At 39.2% G+C, this 14652-nt stretch overlaps 1 protein-coding gene across 1 annotated transcript in view; it reads right to left on the reverse strand.

Annotated features, from left to right (window-relative positions):
• Positions 1–10408: 10408 nt before the first annotated feature.
• The window catches only part of MME (membrane metalloendopeptidase), an 85278-nt gene continuing 81034 nt past the window's right edge, over positions 10409–14652 (reverse strand). The window contains exon 22 of the mRNA XM_022582812.2: positions 10409–11149. Within this exon, the coding sequence (XP_022438520.1) occupies positions 11050–11149 (100 nt within the window). The 3' untranslated portion in view covers positions 10409–11049. The remainder of the gene's footprint in view (positions 11150–14652) is intronic.

Consider the following 14652-nt stretch of genomic DNA (forward strand, 5'->3'; position numbering starts at 1 on the left):
GGATCCCACATGCCGTGGAGCGGCTGGGCCCGTGAGCCATGGCCACTGAGCCTGTGCGACCGGAGCCTGTGCTCCGCAGCGGGAGAGGCCACGACAGTGAGAGGCCCGCGTACCGCATAAAAAAAAAAAAAAAAGAAATGGTTTAGTATTGGATTAGTTGGGATGTATTAAAAGTATTTTAACAAGTGTGTTTTGTGGTAGAAGGATTAAGGACAATGGCATAAACTCAGCTCATGGTCCCCAAACAGAAAAAAATTTGAGTGCTGTGATGAACTGGGTGCTATACCAAGCACTGAAGGTACAATGGTGAGTAAAACAGATGTGAATTCTCATGTTGTTTACTAGGTCTCTCGTTTCATGTTAGTACAACCCCCTTTCTGGCAGAAAATCAGGCTTTAAAAATGCAAATGCACTTCCAAATTTAAACTTGTATGGAATTCTAGATCCCTACAATTAGGCCACAAACTACCTTGAGAAGCGAATTTTCTTCTGGTTAGTTTGAGACAACCCAACTGGCTCTTTGAAGAACTGTCCCAACTACCAACCTTGATCCAGGTTGTTCTATTCTCTTGGAATTCCTGTCTTGCTACTTTCCCTGAGGAAGGTCTCTCCATCTTTAAAACCTAGCTCAATGATGCTTCTTCCTAAAGCATTTGCAATTATTTGCAAATAGATGTGGTCTCCTCATTTGAACTCCTTCAGCATTTGTATCATGATTAAATCCTATACCATAGTTATTCTGACTTAACTCCCTTAAATTACCATTAGCCCACACATTGCCACTGGGTGAGTTAGAAAAAAGTACCCCTTCCTCAAGATACTTTACTTTCATCTATTAGAAAATTGTTGTTACATGTTAGAATAAAAAAAAATACAGCCATCTGTGGAAAAAGTTACCACTATACAAATCTACTATATCTAAGACATGCAAGAAGTCCCCTAGATAGTGTTGGCCTTTAGATGGTCACTCTGGTTTTACTTACTAGGTTGCGATTTGCCATTGGTCATGGTCAGTGGTGTGTTGGTAAATTTTGAATAGCTGGCTCTCTGGGAAAATCAACCAATCAACCAACCAACCAACTAACCAACCAAACAACCCTGATTTGTAGTGTTGGCTGATGTCAAACTACCAAGATGACATCAACTGGCTTGCAAAATCCGTGCAAATTTAAAAATGGGCTCTCATGAGCTAGTAAGAGCTGACTCCTGAACATCATGGGTTGGGCTTTGTTCATTCATTTTTGCTATCTACAGAACTCAATAAATATTGAAGAACTCCTAAGGAACATAAATATGAAACTTACAGGTATCGTACATTAAAAAATTACGAACATTCTTTGTTTTTTTTTTCGGTACGCGGGCCTCTCACTGTCGTGGCCTCTCCCGCTGCGGAGCACAGGCTCGGGACGCGCAGGCTCAGTGGCCATGGCTCATGGGCCCAGCCGCTCCGCGGCACGTGGGATCCTCCCGGACCGGGGCAGGAACCCGTGTCCCCTGCATCAGCAGGCAGACTCTCAACCACTGCGCCACCAGGGAAGCCCCAGGAACATTCTTGGTATTGCTACCAAGGACAACAGCACTTGCCAGTGTAACTATTTCTTTAATATTTGAGCATTGGGGCAACATATCTTTTTTACGACACACTTCTGAGGCTGAAGTATAGAAGTTTCTGAGACTATAGCAATTCATTAGCTTGCCTAAGGTAAAATTAATACCTATAAATAATCTTTCAGGAAAATGCAACGTGCCAAGTACAGTAAAATCGTAAGGCTGCTTTGTTAGTACTTCCATGGTCCTGGGTTTCTATTTTCTCAAAGCTTTGCCTAAACAATTTATATTTTAGCTACTTTAGTGGATAAAGCAATAAATATTTTCCTGGCATATTAATGCTTATACAAGTAAGGTCCTCTTTGTGGTTAATTAGTTTGCATGCTGAGATGAAAGGTGGTGGGTGATAGGCAAGGCTCGTTAAGTGTCAAATACCTAACTTCTGTAAGATGGATTATGTTTATTTTATAAAGGCCAATGTTTTAGTCTTTGCATGAGTGAATCAATTATGACTACTCACATTAGTTGAAAATACTGGTAACTCATATCTAGTTATCTCAAACTGGTGTTGTATCCATATACTTCACAATCTAATAACAGATAAGTGAAGAATAATAAATATTTTTGACCAACTTTTTATAGTTGCATATATTTTACCATTAGAAGATAGTATCTAAGCTTGGCATAATTTTCAAAAAGTTTAAATAATTCTGAAGTATTATACAGTGAATATTTATTTATAGCGTGTATTTTCTATAGCTGCTGCAACAAATTACCATGAAGTTAATGACTTAACATAAATTCATTACGTTACAGTTCTGTAGGTCAGAAATTGGACAGTGGTCTCCTTTGGCCAAAATAAAGGTCTTGGCAGGGCTGGTTCCTTTCGGAGCCTTTAGGGAAGAATCTGCTCCCTCACCTTTTCCAGCTTCTAGAGGCTGCCTGCACTCCTTGGATTGTGACCCGCTTCTTTCATCTTCAAAATCAGCCACAGCTGGTTGTTTTCTCACATCACATGGCTCTGACTTCTACCTCTCTCTTCACTTTTAAGAACCCTTGTGATTACATTGGACCCACCTGGATAAGCTGGGATAATCTCACCTTAAGGTCAGCTGATCAGCAACCTTAATTGCATCTGCAAGCTTTAATTCCCCTTTACCTCGTGCCCTAACATATTCACAGGTTCTGGGAATCAGGATATGGATATCTTTGAGTGGGGAGGGGGGCATTATTCTACCTGCTACATAATCACATGACAAAAATACATTTACATTTTTACACTTTACTTCTGAGCAAACTAAGTTTCAAAGGGGTTAAATAGCTTTCCCAAGATCTCTGGGCCAATGCCATTTTCTGAGCAAAGTAAAGGTACTTGCATAAACTCTTTTCCCCCAAATTGTCATCTCGCTGAAAAGTTCAATTTTGTTTTGAGTGTGCTGCTTTTGCTTTTTTTACTTTTGAAGAAATCCTCTGCTATTTAAAGGATTGCACGTTTTGTGCCTTTTCTGTTTCAAGAATGTCTAGTGAGAAAAATGATTCAACAGGGATTAAGTAAGCGACTCACCTAGAGCAACAGAACAGACAATATGGTAAAAAGAAAAAAATAAAATTCTAGTCTTTAAGCCAAAAGTCCTCATGTTTTTAAAGACCTACAGGCTTAATCAAGATATTAAACTTCAATGTGGTTGAAAATACAATTTGCTGGCAACTGGTACAATACCCTTTCCAGAGAGGTACAGTGATTATGACCATTCTGAAGAGGAGGAAATTGAAGCTTAGAGGAGTCAAATGCTTGCCATGTAGCCATTTGGCTGGTCTTTGCTTTGACCCTGCGTGTCCCTGGGTCTGTATGGATCACTCTGGATTCAAGTTTTTCCATGACACTGTGCCCTATTTCTGCACTCTGATATCTTTCGCCATCTCCAAAAGGTTCGATTTGCAAAACATTTCACCTGCCTGCTTTCTGGTTTGGAAAAGGGCTTGATCTTTACTCTGATTTTAATTCTGAGACAATGAAAATGCAGAGAAATTAGTTATTTGCTCAATGCAGTGACTTAGCAACAGGACTGGAATAAGAGTAGTATTCTAAATTCCCAAGAATAGAAACAAACGTTCTCCTATCACCCAACTTCTAGCAAATACAAGAAATGCACAGAACTTCTTTCAAAGTAAAATGATAATGCATAAACTTTGAGAACAGCATAAGATACCTGAAAAAATTTAAAAAGCTTTTCTTGGTATAAGACATGTCAAGAGCCAACTGTGAATAATGAACAATTGTGTCAATCTCAGAGTGCATACTCCCCTTGGCTGTCTCCTTCCAGAATTAGCATTTCTACCTAGACTAATTTGGTTCTTGCTCTTTAGTTGCCTAATTTTGTATATGAGGCGTACACAGCAATATTTTCTTATCTCCTTCTTCAATTTTAAAAACCCCATCCATACTGTCAAATGCAACGTGTTACTTCCATTGGATGTCTTTGCCATACTAGGAAATTCTCCTGAATTCTCAAATTGTGTCTTCTCTGTATCTCTTGACACATCACACATTCAGCTGCATAATGTGTTTGTGTACATTTTAATGTCTCTACTAAATTAAAAATCCAGCTGTTTTCATTTATTTTTGTCTTCTAATGACCCCAGTAGAAGATAATCTTCTAAGGACTCTTTTATATGTGATATAGTGCATCACACATAAAAGGCGCCGAACATTTGGTCAATGAGTAAGTGAATGGGTATAGTGGACAATTGTAGTGCCAACCAAAAATACCAGTTTATCTTGTTTTTCTTTTCTAGCTATTTTTATTTTTCCTTCTAATATAGTACCTTGAACATAGCAGATGCTCAATGTGTTCACTGCTATAATTGTTTAAAACACTAAACATCCTTTTAAAAATAACAAAGGCTTATGTAAAGTAATAAATTAGAAAATATATTGTTTCTTATAAAAGATATGTTTGGGGAATTATTGTCTACAAATGAGTTGATTCCGATAGGCTAAAATGCATTTTTTAGTGACACAGAAAACTCTGATAGTAAATTTATATAGATTTTGGACTTCAACATACCTTGATTTGGTCCCTTGTCATTTACTATCTTTGTGAATCTGGGCAAATCAGTTAACCTCTCTGAAACTCAAATTCACCATCTGTAAAATAGGAGTACTAACATTAACTCACAGGAAAGTTACATTAAATGGAAACTTTATACAAACAACCTAAATCATGGGCCTTACTCACAATAAGTAAAATGTATTATTTCCTTCCTTCCCACCCTTTTTTATTAAAAACTTTTTTCTTAAAAATTAAATCTAAGTAAAATGCATGATATCTTCATTTTGGTCAAACAAAATTAAAATTGACACATTTGAAATTTAATATGCACAACGTAATCCAAACTGAGATGTTTTGCAAAGCTTTTAAGAAATATCTAGTATAATCTGGAGTTTTGGACATCTGTGTCTTTTCCTTTCTCTTCTAGGAATGGTGCTTTTCATCTTTGGGGAAACTGCCCTTCTCCTACTCTGTAGGGGATCAATGATCATAATTTCTACAACTTTCTCACTTCCCCATGGCCTATTCACATGGGTAGGCATGTTTCCAAAATGGGCTAATTGGTTTTTCTCCAGGATTTGTCAAAGGTACTGCAGTTAGAAGCTGTGCTTCCCCTGGGAAGGAAGCAGAGAATCTTTGACCCTGTCATGTTTGACCAGCATGGCTTCCTTTTGGAGAAAGTCAACTGGCAATCATAAAGTAGACCGCATGGAAAGAAGGCCCAGTTACTCTTACTTGCCCCAAATTCAGTTATGGGGATCAACACAATCTCCAGTTTTGGCTAAACTAGTATGAGTTTGATTGTAACCAAAGTCAAATATAAGCAGTGAATCGCCTAGAATTAGCTGTATCCTGCTCCCTCCTCCCTGATCCACCTCTAAACGTTAGCATCTGACCCCCAGGTAAATCATGGTGCCTACCAGGTGGAGCATTTAGGTCTGATCACTGTATAATTTACTGGTTTCTGTTTCACAGTCATAGACTGTATCCTTAACTTTTGTCAGTGTTTGGCAAATGCTAGGGTTTTGTATGGAGGGAGACCAATGGAAGAGTGTGGCCAGATCAGTTCATCCCTTTAGCATTTTCAGGGGTAGAAGAGCCCAAACAGACCCCTCTAGAGTACATGCTCTGTTCTCACAGAACCACTTCGAGTAGTCAGTGGGAAGTCCGCCAAATCCCTTTGCCCTATGTTAAGCTGTGTGTATAAAAGCCACCCTATAAATCTGAGATCTGGTCTGTCGTGGGGTGGGGGAAGCTTCTGACCCAAATTCTCTGCCCTGAATTCCTTGAATCTAAGTAGACTGAGATACCAAAGGGAATAGCTTCTAAAATAAATCAACACAGCTTAAACCCAGGGGAGTTCTATTTCTTTTTTTTTCGGTATGCGGGCCTCTCACTGTTGTGGCCTCTCCCGTTGCGGAGCACAGGCTCCGGATGCACAGGCTCAGCGGCCATGGCTCACGGGCCCAGCCGCTCCGCGGCATGTGGGATCTTCCCGGACCAGGGCACGAACCCGTGTCCCCTGCATCGGCAGGCAGACTCTCAACCACTGCGCCACCAGGGAAGCCCCTCTATTTCTCTTTTTGGTCAACTTTTCCGTCATTCCCTCCCTTCCATCTTTTCTCCCATACTTCCTCTTTTCTTCCAAATGACATTTTAAAAATGGTTCTGAAAATGTACTGTTTTCACATTATAGAAATATTTAAAATTCAGGAAAAAAGGGAAATAAGACTCACCTGTAATATCACCAATCAGAGATATTCCCTATTAATTTTTCGCATATATTCTTCCAACTCTTTTCCTATGCAACAGTATTTTAACATGAGTGAAATCATTATGCATACTCAGCACTATGTCCTTTTCATATTTTCTTTGAACAAATCTAAACATTTTCTGCTGTTTAGTTTTCTTCTTTGATATCATGGATAAAGCTGCTGTGACCATCTTGCCATTACATCTTTGACGACATACTGTAGGAACATAGAGCTTGGATAGCATGTGTGTTGAAGGATTAACACCAAGGTAATCTATAATCCAGGTACTTGACCCCATTTTTGTCTTCTGGATGTAGAGTAAACTTTCAGGATGCATTATAATTTGAGATGATCAAGTCAGAAATGACAGCAAGTGTACTTACAGAGGTGGAATCAGATGTTAATATGCCTGATAGACCTGAAAAAATTGTTAGTTTTGGCCAGAAAGGAAATCCAGAAGTATAAAAATTAGTCACAATGGCTGAACTTCGTCTTTCTTCACTGCCTAGGATGAGAGCTCAACCTTGTTTCCAGCAAGAGCCAATGCTCATTCTTCTGCCAGGCTTCACTTGCACAACCTAGAGGATCTGCTTGGTCAAATAAAATAGAAGCAAGTTTGGCTATAAGGATGAAAACGCTAGTGGAGTTTCTCACTGTTTTAGAGGAAATGCAAAAAAAAAAAAAAGAGTTGAAATTAAGACAACACTGTTAAAGAAGAGATCAGAATGCAATAAACACGTGCCACTTGGACACCAGCCACATGTGGCGCCTCTCTTCACCTGATCAACCAAAAGTCAAGTCCCTCAGTCCAGGCACAGCACAAAAACAGTTTTGGCTCCCACCTAAGTCATCTGATTATGCCTGTAATTCCCTATAGCACTTGGCCACCTTTTTTTCTTAACTTTTGAAAACAAATCAGATCAGAAAACTGTGGTATCTTTGCGAGAATGGGGTGGTGAAAACAAGAAAATATTGGTCAAATAGTTTCTATCATCCTTGTTTTAAAAATAAATTTATTTATTTTATTTTTGGCTGCGTTGGGTCTTTGTTGCTGTGCACGGGCTTTCTCCAGTAGCAGCGAGCGTGGGCTATTCTCTGTTGCGGTGCGTGGGCTTCTCACTGCGGTGGCTTCTCTTGTTGCAGAGCATGGGCTCTAGGCATACAGGCTTCAGTAGTTGTGGCGCACGGGCTTAGTTGCTCCGTGGCATGTGGGATCTTCCCAGACCATGGCTTGAACCTGTGTCCCCTGCATTGGCAGGAGGACTCTTAACTGCTGCACCACCAGGGAAGCCCTATCATTCAGTTTTAAAAGATTCAATTTGAAGCTAGCAGGAAGTGTAAGGTTACAGACATAAAAGCTCCATTTGGCCTACATTTTTCAAGACATAAATGCTGTGAGGATTTACATGGAGGGTGGTGGGGTGGGAGGGATGGCGGTGGGGAGGCTGGAACAGAGCCGACTAGGAATAAAAGCAATAGTATGAAAAATATTTGTTTTTATTTTTAAGACTGGAACCTGATAAAACTTCCTGATTTTCCATCTTTGGCAGGGTGGAGTCTTATTTCCAAACTAACAGTTATCGTCTACTTGGAGAACTACATCTGGGACAACAGGAATGATAAAGGCTTTTGAGGAAACTCTAACAACAGCACAGACCCAATCTCGATGAAACTTTGGTCTTTGTTCTTTGGATTATAATGTGGTTTAATTGGACTCAGACATTTACATGGGAGTTTTGAGATTATTTTATCCAATGGGTCTTAACGGGGGAATAGATTAAGACAGCACTGGATGTATTCTCCCTCTCTTACTAAGAACTACTAACAAAACCTAATTCTCTTTATTTCAGGTGGGGAAAGCAGAGGCCCAAGAGAAGATATCAAATGCCCAAGGTCACTTTGTCATTAGTGGCAGAATCAGATTAGAATAAGAAAAGACTCTTCTCCCAGGATAGTGTCCTTTCCACCTTGCACTTAGAATTTACATAGACAGTGCAGCATGGAGCAGACACCTTACCAATGATGTTGCCAAGAACATTTCTATCTTCATCCCTGAGTGACATCAGCTCCCAACCCTTGGTGTCTCAGCTTATTAACTCTTTTCTTGACCCGGAGTCGGGCATGGTTAGACTTAACGTGTGAGATCATTACAGATAGGTTTTAACTGATGGGATAACACCAAGTGATTGGGAGTGTTTATGAGAGACCATAACGTCCCATACAACTCAACAACTGTGCCACGTATACTTAGTGATGGCTGCACGTGTGAGGGCAAGGGAGGTATTGGTATTCTGACTTTGGTCTAGCCCTTGGCCTCAGAAAGTCTTATATTTCTAGAGATAAAAGATCCAGGCACTGGAGAAACTTTTTTTTCCAGAAAACTTCACTCAAATTATTTCATAAGGATGGGAGCCGGATGTTTTATAGAGCTGGCAGTGGGGAGTCTAGTGCCTTTTTATAATCTGTACTAGTCACTCTTCAGTTCTGGTTCTTCAGCTGCTCTGACAGGATGGAAATTAAATAATTCAGAGATAGCTTTTCTCTTCAGCACTGGATGCTCCAACTATTAATACTACTTAGGAATGTCTTAAGTTTACTTTAAGGAAATATATACATAAGTATACTTTGAATTATCCACAATAAATGTGGTAGTGATAAAGGAGAAAAAGATAAAGTTTTATCCATGAATAGCTTGAAACTGTATTTTCAATATTTATAATAATTTTAGGAAGGATTTGTGGAAATTAGTCCATTAAAATCTCAAGTACATAAAGATGATAATACACAAGGATGCTCATAATTGCACTATTTGTAACAGCCCCAAACTGGAAACTCCTCAAGTGGATCAACAATGGAAGGGATGAATTGTAGTATAGTCACACACAACAGAATAGTGTTCAGCAATGAGAACAAAGAATCCACAATCACATGCAACAATACAGATGAATCTCACAAACGGAAAGCTGAGTGAAAGAAGCCAGACGCAAAAGAATACACGCTGAATGATTCTCTTTACATAAAGGACAAAAACAGGCAAAACTAATGGATGATATTAGAAGTCAGGACAGTAGTTGTCCTTGGAAGAGTGAAGTGATAGTTGGGAGAAGGGGCTTCTATGGCGCTAGCAATGTTCTGTTTCTCAGAAGTCCTGGTTACAGGGACATGTTCAGTGGGAGAAAGTTCATTGAGCTGTACACTTATGTTTTTAAATTTTGGTATATATGTTACATTTTAATACCACTTTAAAAAAACATGTAAATGGACATTTTTCAAGAGGCAGGAAAACCAACACTCATATTTTGGATGTTCCTTCATTTTCATGCTTTGTTAGGAAAAATAAGGATTTTGGACTCCTTTTGTAAAATATTAATCAAGTAATGAAATGAACTAAACTTGCAAACAGGACAGGAAAACAGAACATAAAAGCCTTGAGAGCTGAGTTGCTACCAGGGACTAGACCTCCCCCTCCCAGAACTCTAGGTGAGTTAGAATTTTAGAAGCAAGTCCATTGGATGTGTAGAAGCCTCTCATTTCTATCCAGAAATGCACTTTCCAAAGCTAGATGGCTGGCACAATAAGCTTAGTGAGTAATGGGTTCACAATTTCAATTTATTATCAAAATATTTCCATCAGATGACAAACCTGAAAAGATAAGGAGATGCAGAGCTACATAGATGCAGTTTTGCCCTTTTATCATGGCCACCTTCAGGGACAGATTTAATTCTGAAAATCCTGCTTGTAAACCACAACTCTTATGTATCTTTAGACCACTGTCCAATGGCAATTTTTAACCCAAAGTTTGTGCTTAAAGCTTTTCATCAATATGATTTATAAGTTTAAAAAGTCTCAAATCTTCACCTGCACATCACTTTACAGATCTTGGTTCATAACTATTTATCTTGGTCTGAAGCTTCAATATTCAATGATTACCTATAATAACAATTCCTTAGTCATAAGTGTAGTTAATAATTAAATATAAAAATTATTATTTACACATTACTACAAATCTCTTAAAAAGACCAAGTTTTGAGAGAGAGAGAACAAGAAATTGCTTAGAAAATTGCAGGGAGCCTCAAGAATCTCATTATCAGTCAAAGCAGGTACAACAAAAAGCGGTTTTAGACACTCATTTTTGCCCTAAGAGCACTTAAAATACAATGCTCTCAGAATGGGTAACTGATGATTGGCAAAATTAGATTAAAACTACTTCAAGGCCCAAGGCCCCAATATGTATAAGAATTCTTTGGAAGAGTTTTGAAGGAGCATAAATTTTGCAAATAAAAGAAAAAATAAGTACATTGGCAACATGTTTTTAACTCTCACGTCACTGCTGTGCTTTTGGTGCCAACTTAATTCTTCCACCTCTTCTTTCTCCCTGTGATTAGAAATGCCGGTCTACATCAAGAGAAAACATCAAACTGGCAGATCATATGAGAAACAGCAAAGAATGGCAATATTCTCTTTAGAGATTAAGCATTATTTATACAGTGAGAAGTGATTGATTTGATAGACATTAGACCTCTCCTCCCTCCACATTTTTCCAGAGTAACCTAGCTTCATTTTTATTGCTCTCATCCCCGTGAACTACCTCCACGTAATCAGTGACCTCTCTGGTCCTTTTTCTTTCAGATAGAGTTCCCCACTTCTGTGATGTGGGCAAGTCTAGCCAAGGACTGCACCGCTTCTTCTGAAGATTACCAAACCCTGCATTTCTTTTCTGGATTCATGTACGAGTTCTTGTGGCAATGAAAGGCTTCTGAAAACTCAGGAGAGTTCTGCAAAGTCCCAATAATCCTGTGAAACAAACAAAAGTCACCATCAGCATTTGATACTCATGTCCATACCATGCAGGAGCTCTACAGAATTTTTTTTATGTAGGCCAGCTGTGTAGGTTTGGAACTTTCAGTTTAAAAGGAAATTTAAAAAGAAAACAAACAAAAAAACAACTGGTAGAATGAGCCCTTTCCTTTTCATTAACAGAATGTTTAAATGGAGAGGTAGCAAACTACAGGAGTTAAAAGCAGATTTTGAAGACAGATGGCATGGTTTGAATCCTGGTTATGAGTCATATTTATTTAGCTTCTCTGTGCCTCAGTTTCCTTTTCAGTAAAATGCATATAATAATATTACCTGCATCTTAGGCTTGGTATGGGGAGTCAATTTATAAACACTCTATATGTGTTTGTAAGAAAAGTGAATAATTCATATTTGGAATTGCAGTTATTTTAAGAAGAATTTGGTTAAAGAATAAAATTATGATTTCTTACTGTATCTTGAAAGGCCTCACACAATAACTTTCAATATAATAGACTTTAAATAGATATTTGATTTAATAGGGAAGATAACAATTATTTTCTTTTTTCCCAAAAGAACCCCATAGATATCAGAAACTGGATTCAGCCTGAAAGGGTTGGCAACATGTCAATTTCCTCTTAACTCTAACCCCAACAGGCAAAAACAACACTGTCCAGCCCATTACTGGCACCAAGCAGCATTTGAGGGACAGACAGGTCAGTACAGTGATGCAGAGGTGATGTTTTCCCATCAACCCTGAACCAGCTCCTTCCCTTCTCTTCCCACTGGGACCATCCCATCTCAGCCACCTTGGGCTTACTGAGATCTCCCTACATGGTAGATGTGTGGACATGTATACATTCTAGCATTTCTCTCCCCTCTGACCCCTTCTCCACACAGCAGTCAGAGTGAGCTTTAAAATTTAAATCAAGTTCAGTCATTCTCTTACTTAAAACCCTCCAGGGGCTTGAAGGATATTCAAACTCCTCTCCACGGTCTCCAGCATCATTATGGCTCCAGCCTACCTTCCAGGCCTCCTCATGGTCTGTCTCTCCTCCGGTTCCTCATGAAGCTCAAACTACACAGATTCACTTTCCATTATGCAAACTCGCCAAGCTCTTGCCCTCTTCTGGACCTGCTGTTCCTGCCAACCACACTGCCTGCAAAGTTACTCCCTAGTGCCTACACGGCTAACTCCTTCTCAGCCTTCATGCCGCTGCTTCAACACACCTCCTCAGAGGTCTTCTTGGAATACAGTCCACGTGAGTCTCTCCCACCTGTGCTAGCCTGTCACAGCACTTATCACGATGTGCAATGACTTTTCTCTCCTTCTTTACTTCCCGACATACTCTCTACACTATAATCTCTATGAGGACAAAATACTGTGTATACCTTGTTCCCGGCTGCACCGCCAAAGACCAGCACAGTGCTTTGCTTATTGCAGGACTCCGGAAATAATGAATGAGCCCGTCACCTGGCCATGGTGATTATATGCAGAGAGTAACAGGGCATTACGAAGAAAAATACTGCTCAGTGTTTTTGGTTTATTTGCTACTGTGGACCAACCAGAGAGAGGAAGAAAGCATTTCCTTTCCCTATCTCCATTCCACGTCGAATTTCTAAAAGTTCTCCTTCCTACTGTGTCACCCATCACCACATCAGCTATTTCTCAAACCCCACTATCCTTCAGGGAGGAAAACTTTTTTGGTTGTATGTTTTTGAGGACTCCTAGAGGAGTCTTAAAGATGGAAAGGAATCTCTCTGGTATGAAGGGCTGGGGGTTGAAGTTGGGGAGGGTAGAGCAGAAGAATTTACATCTATTCGTCCACTGGCTGGAGAGGGAGAAGACTGGCCTCCCCAAGACTGAAGAGGGGCCCAGTAAAGGCAGGTTATATGAATGACAAGGACGTGCCTGTCACTGTGAGCAGGGCCCCGAGAGGACTTCTGATAGGATGGTACGTGGCTGTCGAGGAGGCTGAACGTCCAGAGGGGCATTTCTTAACTCCCTTGACCGTGACCAATGGAAGGAAATGGAGCCACCCGACTTCAGATAGGGCGATCAGACTGCAAGGATGTCAGCACCCATCGCAGGTTGGGAAAGGAGGTTATTCCCTAATTTCTAGGCTCATGAGATGCCTTTGGATTCCAGTATAACCCTAGAAAGGAGTACACTGAAAATGACTGAAATTAAATTTCTCACCTCTTGGCTTCGGGTGGGAGCCTAGAGTTTGAATTAATTCGATTAATAATAATAATAATATGTCGTTTCTTACACCTGAAAGTTCGAACAAGTTCACTTGATACATGGTCAAAGTGATCATATATGTAAGAATATAAAGATTTTAGACATCGGGGATTTATATTAGTAACTTTAAGGTTCTAGGCTCACAGACTCTGAGTTACAGAGGTGCTTTGATTCATTTAATCTGATCCTCTTCCTACATTAGGAAGCCCTATACACTGGCTGAGGGACAGTATTCTGGTGGTCTGACTGTTCCTCTAGCTGGGGAGCAAGCTCCCTGATGGACAGGGTAAGCATTTGAGGGTCGTTGGCTGAAAGAGCTGCTTTTTCTTTTTCTTTTTACTTTATTAACATTTTTTCAAGGGATTGTTGTCTTAGATATCACCGTATGGAGATAAGTACTTTAGTAAAAATGTCCAAACCCAAGACTTAATTCTACATTTCTCTTAAAAATATTAAAGAAATTAAAAAAAAAAACACAAACCTTAAAACAAGAAAGTCTTCACAAGACACCATTGGGATTTGGCCATGCAGCAACACCCAAACTAACGCACACTCAGCCCTCTGTCTCCGTTCCAGCTCCTCTCTTTCCATCCAAAAACTTCCATTTAGATAATATGATTATGAATAATTAGGTCAACAATGTACCAAGGCTTCACTTATTTTCCTAGGACTCTAATTAGTGTTTCGTTGTTTATAACATCAAATCTTTGGATGGATGACATAATCTATTTCAAAATGTGGATACATTATTAAAGTGAATCCCTTCACTAAGAGTGGGATCATAATTCATTTTTAAATGAATTTCATGCTATATGAAAACTATGTAGTTTTTGTGTTGTGTTTATAATAACGGAATATAATAAAAGTTTTTATTGATTATTTCCTAGAGTAAGTTACTTGAAATTTTTACTTTAATATATAAAATATATACTGCTGCTGTTTTATCATACTACTGCTATTTATTCCCATGGCAAATAATCACTTGTATTGAAAATACCTAAGATATGTGGAGCTGAACATCATGTAACCAAAAATGAACTTTATATCTGACTACTCCTGCTTGAATTTAACTGTTTTTTTTCTTTTTCATTACTGAATGAGCATTTTACAATTAATGAGTTCTCTGACAATCTTTTGCTACGTCTCTTAAATAAACAACTAGGCTACAAGGTTAACCAGCTTCATTCATGAGTAAACTGTCCAATTTTTATCATTAACTGATGTTCAGGATTCTTTTAAAGTAAGGTCATATTGGTCT

Source organism: Delphinapterus leucas, chromosome 4, assembly GCF_059928025.1.
Source record: "Delphinapterus leucas isolate spDelLeu-1000000601 "Yukka" chromosome 4, BTC_Dleu_Yukka2, whole genome shotgun sequence".
In the NCBI taxonomy this organism is placed as follows: domain Eukaryota; kingdom Metazoa; phylum Chordata; class Mammalia; order Artiodactyla; family Monodontidae; genus Delphinapterus; species Delphinapterus leucas.